We start from the raw sequence: 17,893 nt of genomic DNA on the forward strand, positions 1-17,893 counted from the left end.
AAAACTCAGTTATTGGAAACTACTGAGATTGGACCCATGTAACCCGGTCAATCTTCTGTTGCTAGCCTTGGACCTCAACATATATTTATTTCTCCCCTTGGGACACAGATCAGAAAAGTTAAAGATATCCCTTTGCTTCCCCACTGCCAGGAGTATTTTGGTTGAAATATGAATATGTATATTAACCTCAGGCACTTTTGGCAAACTTCTTTCTGTGGGTTATTTGAGAGTTTATTATCTTATTAATTATAAAGGTATCAGATATACATAGAGGAGACATACATGTGTGTGTGTGTGTGTGTGTGTGTGTGTGTGTGTGTGTGTATAATACACATTTAATCCTGTATTCATAGAGGAGAAAAACAAAAACCATGCTAACCATGTCTTCATTTTTGGAATTTGAACATTATGGACCAATGAAAAAAAAAAGCAAGAACATTCTTTTAGCACAGTATTTTATGGGTACTTCACACTCTTAGCTACACACATTGCATTTGTGTCTGAGAAACCATTGATCTTATGCTCTGGTGAATAAGATCGTGTATGGTTTTCTCCTTTTTCTCTCTTAGCCATCAGCTGATCAGTTCCCTTGGATCAGCCAAACTGTTAGCAGTGCTTGTCACCAAGGGATGAATGCAGTCTTATAACCTTAGTGCAAAGATGGAGCTGCCCTAAGGAAGACAAGTGCTGCAGTTGTCCCCCATGGCTGTGCTAGGTGGGCCCTATACTTGGATGCCACTCTCTGGCAGTGACCACCACCCTCTGCTTAGCTCTCTGGACAACTGCCTGGAAATCCAGACATGACAGGCTATCTTTTGGGTCTCCTTCCTGTTGGAGTCCTTCTAAGGCTGTGCTACTCAGAGTGGCAGCATCCTGGGAGCTTGTTAGAAATGGCCAGTCTACTGAATCTGAGCCTACGTTTTAACAGGATTCCCAAGGACCCACATTCATACTCATGTTTGAGACACATTGGTGTACCAGCCACCTAATACATGGTTCTCATTCTGTTCTGGGGATCACTTTTACTTGTTTCCACTCTGCCTGTCACACATGGTAATGGTCACCTTGTTAATCAGGACTACACAGAAATGGTGCTCTATTGAAAAAGTTGTTTGCAGTTTAATAAATCCTAATGTTTCCTTTTCACTTCTCTGATTTGCAGTTGACTGGAATAATCCTAAAAGCAGCCAAGAGGTTCCAAATCAACATTTATGTCAAAAAATTAGATGACTTTGTGTAAGTTTTGCTTCTTTCTATGGAGGAGACAGCAGTTTTGCTCCATTGCCCTTCTGGTGGGGTTGATGGCAGGAGGAGTACAGCCTACTTCACCTAAGTCTGCTCACCCCTGCCCTTCAGGGATAGGGCAGGATCAGCATTTTCATGGGTGCCTTGGTCTTGGAATTTACTTGTTGTATTTAATCATACACTTACAGAGTGCTTCCCATGGATCAGGTATTATTCTTAGCACCTTATGTAGATTCACATATAACCTTGTATTATCCCCATTTTACAGATGAGGAAACAGAAGCAGAGCGTTTAGGTAACTTGCTAGAGGCCACACAGCCTTACTATCTAGTCAACTTTTATCCACCTCACTAAGCCTTTCTCTCATGCACCTTGACTCTCTTGGTGTATTAGGCTGTTCTTGTGTTGCTATAAAGAAATACCTGGCCGGGCGCAGTGGCTCACGCCTGTAATCCCAGCACTTTAGGTGGCCAAGGCGGGTGGATCACGAGGTCAGGAGATCAAGACCATTCTGGCCAACATGGTGAAACCCTGTCTCTACTAAAAATTCAAAAATTAGCTGGGCGTGGTGGTGGGTGCCTGTAATCCGAGCTATTTGAGAGGCTGAGGCAGGAGAATCGCTTGAACCAGGGAATCGGAGGTTGCAGTGAGCTGAGATAGTGCCACTGCACTCCAGTCTGGTGACGGAGCAAGACTCTGTCTCAGGAAAAAAAAAAGAAAGAGAGAGAGAGAGGGAGGGAGGGAGGGAAGGAAGGGGGGAAGGAAAGGAAGGAAGGAAAGAAAGACCTGAGATTGGTTAATTTATAGAGATTTAATTGGCTCACAGTTCCGTAGGCTGTACAGGAAGCATGGTGCTGGCATCTGCTCAATGTCTAGGGATGCCTCAGGGAGCTTTTGCTCATGACAGAAGATGAAGCAGGAACAAAGTACATCACATGGGGTGAGCAGGAGCAAGAGAGAGAGGAGGGGAGGTGCCACACACTTTTAAATACCAGATCCCATGAGAACTCACTATCACAAGGACAGCACCAAGGGAATTGTGCTAAACCATTCATGAGAAATCCACCGCCATGATCCAACCACTGCCCACCAAGCCCCACCTCCAACACTGGGGATTACATTTCACCCTGAGATTTGGGGGAAAAAGTATCCAAACTCTATCACTCAGAGACTTGAGACAGAGTCTCTTCCTCTTCCCCTCTCTCTGTTCCCACTGGTCCCACTTGGGGCCAACCATAGCTCTCATTTGTATAGTTATAATCTCTTGAGTCTAGCCTTACCTCCCCATGCTGCAACTTAATTTGGATTCCAAAGTATAATCTCCTGCTCAGATTTTTCAATGGGAATTTTTTAGATACGAGAAAATTATGATATAAAGTTGAATGAAATAAACAGGATGCAAAACTCTGCATAATTATCTATCTATAAAACTTGACTTGTTTACCTCATTGAATTTGCCAGATTTAATCCCAGGTGTCATGGCTTTTTCTAAGAAGTAGATGTGGTTTACAAGAATGCATTTTGTCATCTGTGTGTGTATTTCTGAGGCAGGATAATTTAGTAGTTAAGAGCTGGAACCTTAGAATCAAAGTGGAATTACATTTCTGGCTCCATCACTTACTTGTTGTGATCCTAGGCAAATTGTGTAGCCTCTCTGAGTCAGAATTTTCTCATCTGTAAACCTAGGACAGTAATACCTACTGCATGTTACTACTGTAGGAATTGAGTGAGATAATATCCCAAAAACACCTGGCACAGAGCTGGCATGTGGTACGTGCTCTTGTTGGCTCTTGTTGCAAAGATGGTACTTCAGTGGCCTAGTTACAAAACACTCCGAGGAGTGACAGCTTTGTTCTGTCAACTGGAGCCTTCTCTGATGACTCTAAGGAAATAGTAATCATTTTAAGGAATCTGCCTTCAGTATCTTGTGTTTTGATAAACTTATAGCACTTGAATTGCTAGACAGACTGGAATCTAACATGGTGTATATGTTTGCAAAGATAACTAAGAAATCAGTAAATTCTGGGTAATTTAAGAAATAAGTGTACTGGAATCTTCATATAAATGTGCCTGTCCAGGAAAGTGTGCCATTGTGATGAGGATGTCTCTGAAACAATCTCATCCTTTATCTTTGTAGTGAAACGGGAGACATTAGAACCATGGTTTTCCCAGTGATGTACCTCAATGAGGTAAGTCCTGAGACAGAGGGAGCCACGGGTGTTTTCAGACTCAGAAAACATCCATTATGATGTCTATTGTTGTAGTTATGTGTAAGTTATGACAAAAGGGCAAAAGATTTTTAAAACCTGTTATTCCTCTGAAAATGTCACTTAAATATTCACATGAATCTACCTGTGTCTGAGAGCTGATATGGAGAAATGACAGAAAGAAATTTTCCTTCTCAAGAACACTATTTGGGCAAAACTCCCTTTTGGGGAGCTGCTCATGTAAGAAACAAAAACAGGAAAATGAGCCATTGGCAGACATTGTTGAAGCAGGGAAATAGTTCACACTCAGATAGATGCCAGCTAGACCTTTGTCTCCTCCTCCTTTGAAACCATGCTGGTTTAAGACACCTGTGATAAATTCTTTTCTGAATCACGTATCACGTTTACTGTAGTTGTATCTCCTCAGTTTCTCCTGCTTCCACCCAGCTTGAGGAAAAAAGCGCAGGTTTTTTTCTTCAATAAATTCTTGACTGGCAAATTTCTACTTTTTATTGTTTTTCTGTTTCCTAAAAATACTTGCTGTTTGTAGAATATCGAATAACAGAGATTAGCAAGAAAAAGAAAAATTAAAATCACTATTCACAAAATCTGTGTCAGCCTGATAATATTGTTTTTATTTTATTTTACTCAATGTGTTGTACAGTTTTTTCCAATAACAACTTTAAAAGGTAATCTAATGGTTTACATTTTATAAAACGTGTGCTCTTTATAGAACTCTTAGACATTTTTTAAAAAATTGATTTAAAAAGTAAATTACTGATAAGTCCCGCTCTCTCAGAGATAGGTGCAGTTCAGATGTCAACTCCTGATATTTTCATGTTCTTGCTATTACATAGCTGAAATCATATGATAGATATAATTTTATATATTTTTTTCTTCATTTAGCATTATATTGGTATTCACATTTATAAACGTTTAAGGGTTTGTGATGACAATTCTAAGATGAGGTTTTTATTGTTTCATAGGAAAAATTCAGGCAATATTTACCAATTTATAGGATCTCTTTGCAATTGCTCCTGGATCATCCATGCCTGTTTGTGGGCAGGGGCATGAAAGTAGGTCTTTTTGAAAATGCAGAAGGATGCTTTTCTGCCCATTTCTGTTAAGTAGTGGCATATTTGAAGTCCCTCCACCCCCAACTTCTACTTTGCTTTTTTGTGAAAGACTAGATTAAGTCCAGGTGTGTGGAGTGGAACCTTGTATTTTTGCTGCCTCCTAGGAACAGCTTGATTATTCTCTTCTCTAGAAAAATAAAATATTAGACCTGGAAGTGACCTTGGAGACTGTTGCCACACCACCTTTTTACCGAGGAGGAACTCTAGCCAGTTATTGGAAAAACTGTCTTAGAACCCAATCTACTGACTCAGTCCAAAGAAAAAAAATTTCTTTTTTTTTTTTTTTTTTTTTTTGAGACAGGGTCTCACACCCTGTGCAGTGGTGCAGTTTCGGCGCTTGCAGCCTCTACTTCCTGGGCTCAAGTGATCCTCCCACCTCTGCCTTCCAAGTAGCTGGAACTACAGGTGTCTGCCACCATGCCTGGCTAAATTTTTTTTCCCCTGAGATGGAGTCTAGCTCTGTTACCCAGGCTGGAGTGCAGTGGCCCAATCTCAGCTCACTGCAACCTCTGCCTCCTGGGTTCAAGCGATTCTCATGCCTCAGCCTCCCAAGTAGCTGGGACTAAGGTGCCCACCACCACACCTGGCTAAGTTTTGTATTTTTAGCAGTGATGAGGTTTCATCATGTTGAAACTCATGACCTCAAGTGATCTGCCCACCTCGGCCTCCCAAAGTGCTGGGATTACAGGCATGAGCCACCATGCCCAGCCCCGGCTAATTTTTGTATTTTTGTAGAGAGGTGGTTTCACCACATTGCTCGGGCTGGTCTCAAACTCTTGAGCTCAAGCAATCTGCTTCCCTTGGCCTCCCCAAAGTGCTGGGATTACAGGCGTGTGCAAGTATGCCAGACCTCCAATGCAAATTAAGCATAAACTAGGCCAGAATTGTTGCTCATAATTTCTATGGAATTAATAAGCTCTTCAGATACCTCACTCATTACACTAGGTGGTAATTCCTCTGCTCTGCATACACTAAGTGTTATTCTAGTACATTTCCTACTGTCAACAGTCTCTGGAATTCTGGTTAGCCCACAACTTCGCTGAGCACTTTCTGTAGAGGGCTGTGGTCCTGATTATTATAGATGTAACCAAGAAAGAAATTATACTTTCCACATACCATTTTTGGAGTGTTTCATTTATTTATTCATTTAACCAGCCAGCATTAATCAAGCACCTACTGTGTGCTGGGTGCTATACCCAGTGTGGAGGTGACTGAGGTTAAGTCTTGCCTTCAGTGTCTTCACAGTCATTGCAAGACAAACAGTTACAATGCAGAGTGCAAGGACAATGATGGAGGTAGAGGGAACTTAGGGAAGAGGCCTTTGACTAGGCCTGAGGTAGCCAGAGAAAACTTTTGGAAGGAAGTGATGCTGAGCTTATTTTTAAGGATGAATTGGAATTATCTGACATAAAACAAAAGATGATACTGTCTCAGTATTTCTGAATATGTTTTACCTCCTTTTTCCAATCTTTTTTAAGAGTAAAAAGATGTCTTCAGGAGAAGGCAAGATATTAATGAATAAATGTCCCTTCTGATTACTCTGACTTATAAATGGATTTTCAGTATATTTGGTTTGCTAACAGGAGGAGATTCCCAAATTGTATTAAATAAAGGAAAGATATAGCAAAAAAAGGTTACACACTGGATGTTTAGTCATCAAGGGAATACTATTTTCTTGCCTCTCCAGAGTGTTCTCATTGATAGAGAGACGGCGAGTCGACTGAAGTCTGTGATTAACACTACTTTGATTATCACCAACATACCCTACATCATCATGGCACTGGGTGTGTTCTTCGGTTTGGTTTTTACCTGGCTTGCATGCAAAGGACAGGGATCCATGGATGAGGTGAGAACTGGCTGAAGGAACTTCTTCCTTATTGGATAACTTTACCTGAGGAATTCAACTGTACTTCACTGAAGGGCTGTCAGCTGGCTTATTAGGATGAATTCTGGGATTTTGTGCTGGGCATAGTGATTTCATTCTTATTTTACTGTTGGACCAAATGGGAGTCAGCTGGCTTACTAGGATGGATTCTGGGATTTTGTGCTGGGCAGAGTGATTTCATTCTTATTTTACTGTTGGACCAAATGGGAAGCAAAGGAAGTATGTCAAAGAAGGTGGAGGGATAGAATGTACCATCTAGTATTTGGGGAATAGAATCTCTTTGGATATATCCCCTGGGAGTTAACTTTACATCTTTGAAAACAATAACCTGAAAGAAAAGGAAGAATATGTAACAGTTACACATCTGATCTTTGGTGTCAGACTGCCTGAGTTCAAATCCCAGTTCTGCCACTTAACAACTATACGACCCTAGAAACTGTGCTTCAATTTCTTCATCTGTAAAATGGGATAATAAAAGCCTCCCTTATGAGTTTTTCATGAGGATTAGATGATATAGTAGACATAAAGGACTTGGCCCAGTGTTAGCATATAGTAAGAGCTCAATAAAGGATTAAGTATTATTAAATATGATAAAACAGCTCCAAGATTATACAGCAAGGCGGCCAGGGCCCTGCTTGGAAAGAATCCCTGATGTATCCGAAGATACCTATGATTTAGGATTCACTGCATAATAAATGATTGGAACATGGGCATACTTTCCTTGGGTTGGCCTCTCCAAGTGACCAGCAGCCCAACCAGGAACCTGAATACCTCCAATGAGCCTTTTCTGTAGAAGCCCTTCTTAAATTTTCTGCAACTCCCTTTTTTACAACAGAGGCCTTTTTTTCCTCCAGTTTCCTCAACTAAGTGTCCGAGGCAAATGTGAAGTAGAAAATAAATAAGTGAAACCATCTGAGTAAAATTAGCTGAATTTCCCTGACTTCCATATTCTTCCATTATTTCTCTTATCCCATGCCAGTCACTTTAGCCTGAATTAGCTGTGAGGCAAACTACTTTGCCATTTCTATGTGTGGATCTTCCAGTCTGACTTTGTGCAGTCACTGAAATTGTCTTAAGCACAAGTGAAACCTCATGGAAATGTTAATTACTGCTCCTACAATTAACCTTCCTCATATATTCAACAAGCAAGCAATTATTGAGAACTACTATCTCTGAGACACTACTCCTTAGTAGCTTTCAAACCAGGAAGCAGGCAAATTCCATAGAGTCCAAGTTTTATAATCCAGATCAACACAGAGAAGGGTACTGCTCTGGTATTGAGGGTGAGAGTGGTCAGAAAAGGCCTCCTGAAAAGGTTAGGCCTGAATCTTCAAGAACAAGCAGCAGTCCGAGAGGGGAGGTAAGGGGGATGAGCCACCTTCCTATAGGTCTCTCCTCCTTCCATGCCCCCACTCCTCACCCAAACTTTTCACACTGGGGAGAAGTTTCTGACATGAACACCTAACTTCTTTGTCTTCTCTCTTCTGTGTCTCAGGGAACAGCAGATGAAAGAGCACCCCTCATTCGAACCTAAACATTGCCTTTGCTTGGTGAAGAAACCATGTGAGCTGTCCTGACCTGGACCATGACGTGGGGAAACCCTCCACCTCCTCGCAGGCTTGTTGCCTGTTGAAAGAAGGGAAAAGACAGGGCGCTGGCAAGTGATAGGAACATTCTGGCCAGAGGTTAAAGAGCAGGCTGACATGGCTGGCCATTAAGCTTTATAAAATCATGTGGGCTCTGAAATTGTTTTTTTATGTGTCTAGCAAGTATTTAATAAACCCATATATAGTTATTTTGTTGTTGTTGGGTGCTGGTAGCTCCAGAATTTTGTGACCACTGTTGTGGATAAAATGTCTCTGCATCACTTGTTAATGCTACTTGGTCTAACTTTATTCAGTATGCTTCATTCACCGAACTTTGTGCTCAAAATGCGTATATACCATTTTATGTTGTATTCCATCATTTCACTTGCAAAACAGAAGTAAATAAGAGTTCGGGACCCAGGGTAATATGGTAGCTTCATCCAGTATATCATTCAAATGCATCTGATTTCTGAAACATTACATATTACATTTTATGCTGATCTTCAGTTCATAATTCCTCCAGGAAAACTCAGTCTTCCAACTACAATAAAATACTGGGTAGAATCAAATGGGAAAAGGGTTGGGTGGGGCAGTACCCATGAGTTGATAGTGATAAGCTTCTAAAGATTTTTAACTTGTACTTTTGTGAATGAAGAGAATGCATAAATAATGTTGGTGAGGATAAGTACAGATATTTCATGTAGAGTAGAATTAAATGCTAGTTATGATGCTTGTGGATAGTTAACTGTTATTTTTTTAGTCAAAATGATCGTGCTGTGAAAAGATGCTTCTGAGAGAATGGAATGAGTAACTGATTTTTCTTCCTGAGTCACCCTTGCCAAATATGATACTGTATTAATTAATCTAATATTGAGTGATTATTTGTGAAATTATGAATATGGGAAATCCATTTATCTACAGCCTAAGTTACACATAAGTTTCAGAAAGTCTGATTAGACTAAAGAGACATTTCTTCTGGGAAAGCCTTCTTGGTAATTTTGAAATTCTTTTTACAAGGTCTTTCCTCAGATTCAGTTCTTTCCAGTGTTTTGTAGCTCACAGTCACTCACTGAATAGAAAAACGTTTGCCCTACACTTCCTGTGACAATCATTTTGCTGACAGAATGATGGATGTTTAAAATATTGCACAAAGTACTTTAAAGAAAGGTCTGTTAGGACCAGAAGCAGAGACACCACTTTTCAAAGGACTTCTTGGTTTCAGCATAACCGAAGGCAGGGAATTGGGAGCCACCATATGTCACAGTGTTCAGAATTCAAGCATATTTAAGGGCATTTTCTTTGATTCTCAAAGTTCACCATTCATTTTGAATTAAGAAGCCTATGCATTTAGCTGACAAAGTGCTTACAGAATTTCTTAACAACTGAACCACTCAAAAGGATTTTTTTTGTTTAAAACTAGATTTCAATGTAAGCAAATGAAGAAAAAATATATAGATTTCATTTCCATAGCTTCTTATCCCTGTATTGAGGTAATAAATTGTTTTACTGACAATTTTTCCTTTCTCTACACTAAAACAATATGTGATATGTTTCCCCTCTTGAAGAGGCAATTCATTAAACTCTCAACTTTTCTATAGAATCAAGATAGAAACTTTAGATACTCCAACTCACCAAAATGTAAAAAAACTAACAAAAATATTTGGTCTGCAGTAATGCTAAATATCTAGATTTTTAGAATTTATAAATATTTAACTAGATAATTGGGCATGTCTTATTTATGCATGTACTTATCCATACTAATAAAATGGACACGCTAGTGCATACTTACTGGCTTAGTCCTATTATCAGGATAGAATCATCTGTGAGGATATTTTAAATACTGTAAATGATAACAGTTAATGATATACACATTTAGACTGAGTTACACACTGGCAGGGAGACCAAAAACATATTACTTCCATACTTGTGTCATGATTCTTTTTTTTGAGACAGTCTCACTCTGTCACCCAGGCTGGAGTGCAGTGGGGTGATCTCGGCTCACAGCAACCTCTGCCTCCCGGGTTCAAGCAATTCTTCTGCCTCAGCCTCCCAAGTAGCTGGGACTACAGGCACGTGCCACCACACCCAGCTAAATTTTGTACTTTTAGTGGAGACAGGGTTTCACCATGTTGGCCAGGATGGTCTCGATGTCCTGACCTTGCTAGCCACCCGCCTCAGCCTCCCAAAGTGCTGGGATTACAGGTGTGAGCCACTGCCCCTGGCCTGTGTCATGATTCTTAATAGTTACTTGGTTAAAATCACATTTGATACTATCCTTCTGAAAAGTCTGAGACAGACCTACAAACTACAGTCAAAATTATAGCTTAAGAGGAATGAATGCCCCTATTAGGCTTTAAGTTAAAGATAAATTATTTCTCATGCTTATTCTCTTGCGGCGGTTATCTTAGAAAGACCCTCAAAGGCTTTGTGATTGTAAGCACTGTCATGATTACAGAATGCAAGCTTCTGGTACCATGATCCTCAACTTAGGAAGAAACCAAGACAGAGAGCTTAACTCACTTCTCTCAGGGAAAATTAGGAGTTGAGCACAGGACAGGAAATGGGCTTTGCCACTTTTAGCTCCAGGCTTTTACAACCAGATTTTATTTCTAGATACTTATGTTCTAGAAAGATCACTAATGGTCAAGTGGAACAAGCACTACACGACTAACCCCTATTGGGGTTTTTAACTTAAGGGAGGCTAATTTTTCATTTAAATTGCTTGAGATATGAGTTCTGCAAAAGGTGGTCTGTATCCTTGGCCCTCTGGGCATTATCACTAAATTGCTTGTGCCTGTTAACGAGAATACTGACCAGAATGCTCTTCATGTAGCTCATACAGTTGGTTCACTTCATGCGGTTCTTGACATGTTTATTTCTACCCTTAATGCAATGAAATGTTTCACTAATAAAAAACCACTTTATATAAAATTGCACTAGAAGTTATATGTCATTGGATGTCTTGTTGTTTATGGAGTTTCACTGGAAAGATGTTCCTTGACAGAGGCAGTCCTGAGTCACACACTTGGGCCATGTCTGATTTCAGCTTCGTTATAGTGGACAGTTACAATCAGCCTGACAAGTTCCACTCCAAGGAGTCCCACACTCTGCTTTTCTGTCTTGAGTCTTTCTCAAGAGCCCTGGAAGCACCATAGGAGTATCAGGGAGTTAATAACGCAAGGCAACTCTCAACTAAATGGGGCAGGAGTCAGTCAGCTGATAGGTGTTTCAATCCTCAGAGGACCAATTCTCAGGCTTTTTCCACATGGGTCCTCAATTAGGGTTGCCCACAGTGGTAACTACTTTCTGTTAGTGTTTCTTTGTTCCCTGTCTTAATCACCCAGCCCTTCAATGCTGCTTCCCAAATCATCCACCTGTCCTAACATCTTACGTCTGCTTATCTTAGGTCTGTTTCCAGGTACACCCAACCAAAATGCAGATAAGTCCACCCAAAAGGCTCAGTAGGATCCAAGAGCTATTGGAGAGGCACTGGGGTTTCTTTTTTTTTTATTTTCTTTTCTTTCTTTTTCTTTTTTTTTTTTTTTTTTTTTTTTTTGAGACAGAGTCTTGCTCTGTCGCTCAGGCTGGAGTGCAGTCATGCAATCATGGCTTACTGCAGCCTCGACCTCTTGGACTGAAGTGATCATCCTACCTCAGCCTCCCTAGTAGCTGGGACTACAGGTGTGCACCACCACACCTAGGTAATTTTTGTATATTTTGTTGAGACAAGGTTTTGCCATGTTGCCCAGGCTGGTCTTGAACTCCTGGGCTCAAGCAATCTGCCCACCTTAGCCTCCCAAAGGGCTGAGGGTTTTGTTTCTAGGGATATTTAACTACAGTACTATCTAGGGTACTAAAGTTATTAGTTCCAAACTTCAGATTACCTTTAAAACCTTTCCCATCCCAATACTGCAACTTATTTTTGAAATCAGCAAATCCAGGAAAGTCTTAAAATATCTAGCTCAGTGTTACAAATGTCATGTATCAAGGACACTTGATCCCTAAGATATATACCTCCTAGGAATCCTAACTCTGCAGCTGGTTTATGTCACAGGGAAGCTCCTTGTACCTATTTCTTCTTACTCAAGGTAGTTAGAGACACCTGGAACTTTGTAACATGCCAAGCCTGATTATTTCAAATCAAGGGGTAAGAAAAATCCAGAAAAAAAAATTTTTTTAAGCAATAAGGTATGTTAAAACATATATCCATTAGCACTAAGAAAATAGTATAGGAAGAGTGGTATAGAATACAAAGTATAAAAATATGTATACACATTAAGCACAAGATAAAGATCCCATTTCCAGTAACTATATTTTTTCATTCAGTCAAGTTTTTATTTTTGAATACTTGTGAGGTATAATTTACATACCATAAAAGTCACCCATTTTAAATGTACAATACAATGATTTTTAGTAAATTTACTGAGTTGTGCAGTTTTAGAACATTTCCATAACCTCAATAAAATTCCTCATGCCAGTTTAGAACCACTCAGTGTTGCCAACCCTAGCCCCTGGCAACCACCATCATCTTTCGGTCTTTGTAGATTTGCCTTCTCCAGACATTTTATTTGATTATACAGTATGTGGTATTTGGATCCTGGCTTCTTTCTACATTATACCTAAAAATGTGTTCAACTAATTTCATTAAGCACCCACTTTATGCTAGGCACTTTGAATATAAACTAGGCTACTGGTTTAAAAGAGATCTGTGGATCTTATGGTCTAGTGTGGAAAACAGTTACCAAATAATCATACAGATAAAATGTAAAATTTCAACTGAGTTTAATGTTTTGGGAACATGACTAGGAGCTGGAGTTAATTAAGCAAAGCAAGGTCTTTCAGACAAAGGGAACAGAACATGCTCAAGGGCAAGAGGAAAAGCGTTTACTACAAGTGACTGAGAAAATGGCCGCAGTCCAGACAGGGATGAATGATGGGAAATAAGGTTGGAGAAAAAGGCAGAGGCCCGATCATGTTGAGTCTCATTAAACCATATTAAAGATTTGGGTATTTTGGTATGTCTTAAGACCAATAGGGAGCTATTGTGTTTTCAATTGGGTTGTGGGAGGAAGGTGGGCAAGTCTGTTTAGAAAGGCCCATTCTAGCTGCAAGATGAAGACTACAATTGAAGAGTATCAACATGGATGCAGGGAGATCAATTAGGAGCTGTTGTGCTAGGTCTCCATTGGCATGCAAGATGGGTCTTCTGGGTCATCAGCTGTCATACACCACCCTTCAGGGTGAATCCACAAAGCTACATAGCATGGGCTAAGGAATGAGCTTCATTGGAGGAAATACAAATTTACAGGGCCAGGAAAAAAGAAGGTACCATCCTCATGTTATCCCATGGAGAGGTGAGCCAAGGCCCACAACGCTGTTTGGTTTCAGAAGAGCACGTCCTCCTCCTAGTCTCCCTTTCTACAGGGCAAGCTTGAAGAAGAAGTCTCGTCAATGGGGGAATACACAAGATGCTGAGCAACAGGCAGTTGGATTTGGAGTGCCAATGGTTTACAGTTGTCTGGAAATGCCAGCTGTCCATGGAATGTTAAAAATCTCCACTTCTGTGATGAAGAAGGCACCAGTCCCATGGGAACCTTAGCTTGGGTGCAGCCTTTTCCCTAGAAGGAGGAAACCCCAACCACAGCTAACTCATTCTGCAGGCAACCAAGAATGAACTGCCAAGGTCACAGAGAGTCTTGTTCATTGTGTGACGGGGGCTGCTGCAGTAGTCTAGGTGGGGTTTGGTAAACTTCTCTAAAGGGCCATACAGAAAATAGTTTTGCTTTGCAAGCCAGGTGCCCTGTCACAACTATTCAATTCTGCTCTTGCAGCATGAAAGCAACTGTAGACAATGCATAAATGATGTCTCTATGTTCCAACAAAAGTGTATTTTACAAAAATCGGCAGTGGGCTGGATTTGGCCCCTGTATCTCAGGCTCCCTTCAAGACTCTCTGCTCTCTTCTTAATAATAGTGCTCAGCTACAACCTCTTCTCACTTGATACTCTCTCCCTGACAATCCCATTTACTTCCCAGACTTCAGTTACAACCCAAACACAGGTTAGGTTTTGTTCTGAATTGTGCATTTTTCATGTAATTTTTTTTTTCAACTCCAAGGGTGAACACTCCACATGTAATTTATCTTTGAGGTCTTTCTTTTCACAACACAGGTTGGGCTGTGTTTGGGTTGTAAATGAAGTCTGGGAAGTAAATGGGTTTTACTCTTCAGCTTCAGCCTCACATATCCAGATACCTGCTGGATATCCTTAGCCAGGTTGCCTCAAATGCAGTAAGTATAGGAACTCATTTTTCTTTTCTTCCCAAATTCCCATTACTAGAAAATGGCATCACAATCGTATCTCACTGTACAGCCAGAAATCAGGGACTCATGCTAGACTCCTCCTTTCCCTCCCCTCCACATATAATCAATTAAGCAATCACCCATCAGTCTTCATTCCTGCTGTCCTCACCTGCATATCTGCACTCTCACTAGGACTCCTGCAATAATCTCTATTAGCGTTACTTAGGTTTTGTGTGTGTGTGTTTTGTTTTTTGAGACGGAGTCTGTCATCAGGCTGCAGTGGCACAATCTCAGCTCACTGCAAGCTCCGCCTCCCGTGTTCAAGCGATTCTCCTACCTCAGCCTCCCAAGTAGCTGGGACTACAGGCGCATGCCACCATGCCCGGCTAATTTTTTGTTTTTTTAGTAGAGATGGGGTTTCACCATATTAGCCAGCATTACTTAGTTTTTAAAATAAGTAACCCTTTTACATTTTCAGAATACATAATACGGGTTTATGGTAAAAGTCTTCCTCCACCCATTTCCTAGCCACCCAATACATCTTTCCAGATGCAACCAGTATTATTTGGTTTTTCAAATGTTTTTTTCCAGGAATACTTTGTACAAATCATGTGTATTCATATATTCTAGCCCTTTTTTAAAAACCCAAATTGTAGCATACATAGTGTTCTGAATTGTGCATTTTTCATGTAATTTTTTTTCAACTCCAAGGATGAACATTCCACATGTAATTTATCTTTGAGGTCTTTCTTTTCAGTACACAAAGGGCTTTTTTGTTCCTAGTTCATAGCGGAATAGTATTCCTTTGTATAAAAGCAACAATTTATTTAACCAAACCCTGGTTTGTTTCCAATCATTATTATAGTGTTATAGTGTTGTAATAATTTACCTCGTATTCCATTATTTTGCCAAATCATTTATAAGATAAATTCCTAGAAGTAGCATTGCTGGGTCAAACAACATTAGTAATTTTGATAAGTACAAAGCCTTTTTGTTATTGTTTGTTTTCATTTTTATTAAAGTTATACATATAAGCACACAGATTTAACAAACAATTCTACAGTTGTTATTTTTAAAAAAGATAGGAAAAGCAGACACTACTCTCAGAGTGCTTGCAGGCACCTGTTTTAGCCTTAAAAAAAATTTTTTTTTTTAATTTTACCCCCTTGTCTCCAGATGATATGCTGCTTGGCTGAATTTTGTTTCCGCGTTACCCACTGACTCCCCACCACGGAGGATGAGGGTTTAACTCTTTTCTATGCACACAAATATTCTTTTCATTCCCCCATCTTTCCAGTATAGTTATGCCATAATTTTGTCCAGCTCAATATTCAATTCACATTATTGGGATTATGTGGAAACTGCACAATTGAGCCATGTAGTAACCTTTCAACACTTTTCCTTTCTCATCTAATATTGTTTAATTGTCCCACTGGCTTAGTTTTCATGTATTTATCACCAGTTTAACCCCAACCTTGTTGGTGATTCTCTAAATCTCTCTCAAATTGCTCATCCTTTTGAAGTAGCCTTCCCCAGAATCAGACTTGCTACAGTCTGGACTGGTTGTTCTCCAAGTCATCCTGGGGATTCCTGACATCTGTGCTGGAGCTCCAAATGTCTTCCTCTTTCAGCCTTGGTGCCATCTTGGTGGCAAACATCCTCTGGTAACTAACTGCCTACAAAATAGGAGGTGTTTTATTTTCTTAAAGGTTTTTTTTGTTTTGTTTGTTTTGTTTTGTCTAAAAATGCTGTTAGTCTCCCTTCACAGCTGATTTACAACTTGGCTGGGAATAGAATTGTAGCTGGAAACAATTTGTATTCAGAAATTCAAAGGCATTTCTTGACTGCCTTCTAGCTAGTGTTACCATTGAGAAGTCTGATGCCATTTTGATTCTTGTTTTTTTGTGTGTGACCTCTTTTACTCTCTGGAAACTTCTTTGCCATCATGGTTCTGTTATTTTGGAATGTGCCTTAGTGTGAGTCTATTTTCATTAATTGTAATGAGCATTTGGTGAACCATTTTCAAACCAGCAATGTCTTTCAATTATGATAAATTTTCCTGAATTATTTAATAATTTCCTCATCTGTGCTGCATTCTTGAATAGTCACAAGTATACTATTTTCTTTTTGAGACGTCTCACTCCGTCACCCAAGCTGGAGTGCAGTGGTGTGATCTCTGCTCACTGCAGCATCACCCTCTGGGGCTACAGGCGTCTGCCACATCTGGCTAATTTGGTCTATTTTTTTTTTTTTTTTTTTTTTTTTGTAGAGATGGGGTCTCTCTATATTGCCCAGGCTGGTCTCAATCTCCCCAGCTCAGCGACCCTCCTGCCCTGGCCCCCCAAAGTGCTGGGATTACAAGTATGAGCCACTGCACTTGGCCCACAAGTGTACTATTAACTTAATATCTGGTTTTCCCTCACTCAACAGTAAGTTCTCAAAGGCACAAACCATACCTTTTCTGTTTAGCGCTCAGAATAGTGCCAAGTACATAGTAGGACTCAATAAACTCTGAATGAACAAATAACAGGAATAATAGGAATAATCTTGAAAGACTTTAAAGGACAGATTTTTCTCTATACTCTTTCTGATGTGCATAATATAACAGTGTGTGTGATAGACAACTTTTTGAACTAGTCCTTTAGTTTTATTTTTTCTTCAGTTTTCCATCCTTGGTCTTTTTGTTTTACTTTCTGAGAGATTTCTTCACCTTTATCTTCCAACACCTCTACTGGGTTTTTCATTTCCGGTAATAGCTTTAAAATTCCTACAGCTCTCTTTTGTTCTGCTAAGAATAGCTTTCTTTGAAAATAATAACATCCTGATATTATTTCATGGTTACAATATCTCTTGCTATCTCTCTGTGGATACTTTTTTAAAGTATTTTTAAAAGACACACTTTTTAAAAGTTTCATTCTCCTTGCAGTTAGTTTCCTCCAAGCTGCTTTTGCTGCGCTATTTGTTTTGATCTCTATCCTTTGTGTTAAAGCCTTTCCTCAGCTTGGTAATCCTTGCTGGTCACACTCATATTTAAGAGTGGAACTTAAAAGCTGAATGGAAGTTCTGTGTGTCTTAGTGAGGCTTGCGAAGTGTGAGCTTTATTATAAAGCAGGATTTCTCAAACTCTGTAATAGTGATATTTGGGGCCAGGTAATTTTTTGTTTGGGGAGGAAGGGAGTCTGTCCTAGAGTATTTTGCAGCATCTTCAACTTCTACCCAATAGATGCCTGCAGGATCTTCCACTCTTAAATATGAGTAGACCAGCAAGGATTACCAAGCTGAGGAAAGTCTTTAACACAAAGTATAGAGAGCAAAACAAATAGCGCAGCAAAAGCAGCTTGGAGGAAACTAACTGCAAGGAGAATGAAGCTTTTAAATTAAAAGTTTGGTTGCAACAACGAAAACTGTCTGTAGACACTGCCACATGTGCCAGGGGGTGGGAGGAGTAGAAGTCAAAATTGGCACCAGTTGAGGACCACTGCTATAATGTGATGTGGCTAAATCATTTATTTAGAGATTTCTGATGTCAGATGA

General features: G+C 39.9%; 1 protein-coding gene across 1 annotated transcript in view; it reads left to right on the forward strand.

Annotated features, from left to right (window-relative positions):
* SCARB2 (scavenger receptor class B member 2) overlaps positions 1-10,990 on the forward strand; it is a 57,240-nt gene extending 46,250 nt beyond the window's left edge. The window contains exons 9-12 of the mRNA XM_030915655.1: positions 1,163-1,236; positions 3,383-3,434; positions 6,276-6,434; positions 7,969-10,990. Coding sequence (XP_030771515.1) covers positions 1,163-1,236; positions 3,383-3,434; positions 6,276-6,434; positions 7,969-8,007 — 324 coding nt within the window. The 3' untranslated portion in view covers positions 8,008-10,990. The remainder of the gene's footprint in view (positions 1-1,162; positions 1,237-3,382; positions 3,435-6,275; positions 6,435-7,968) is intronic.
* The last annotated feature ends 6,903 nt before the right edge of the window (positions 10,991-17,893 follow it).

This window comes from Rhinopithecus roxellana, chromosome 2 (genome assembly GCF_007565055.1).
Source record: "Rhinopithecus roxellana isolate Shanxi Qingling chromosome 2, ASM756505v1, whole genome shotgun sequence".
Taxonomy (NCBI): Eukaryota; Metazoa; Chordata; class Mammalia; order Primates; family Cercopithecidae; genus Rhinopithecus; species Rhinopithecus roxellana.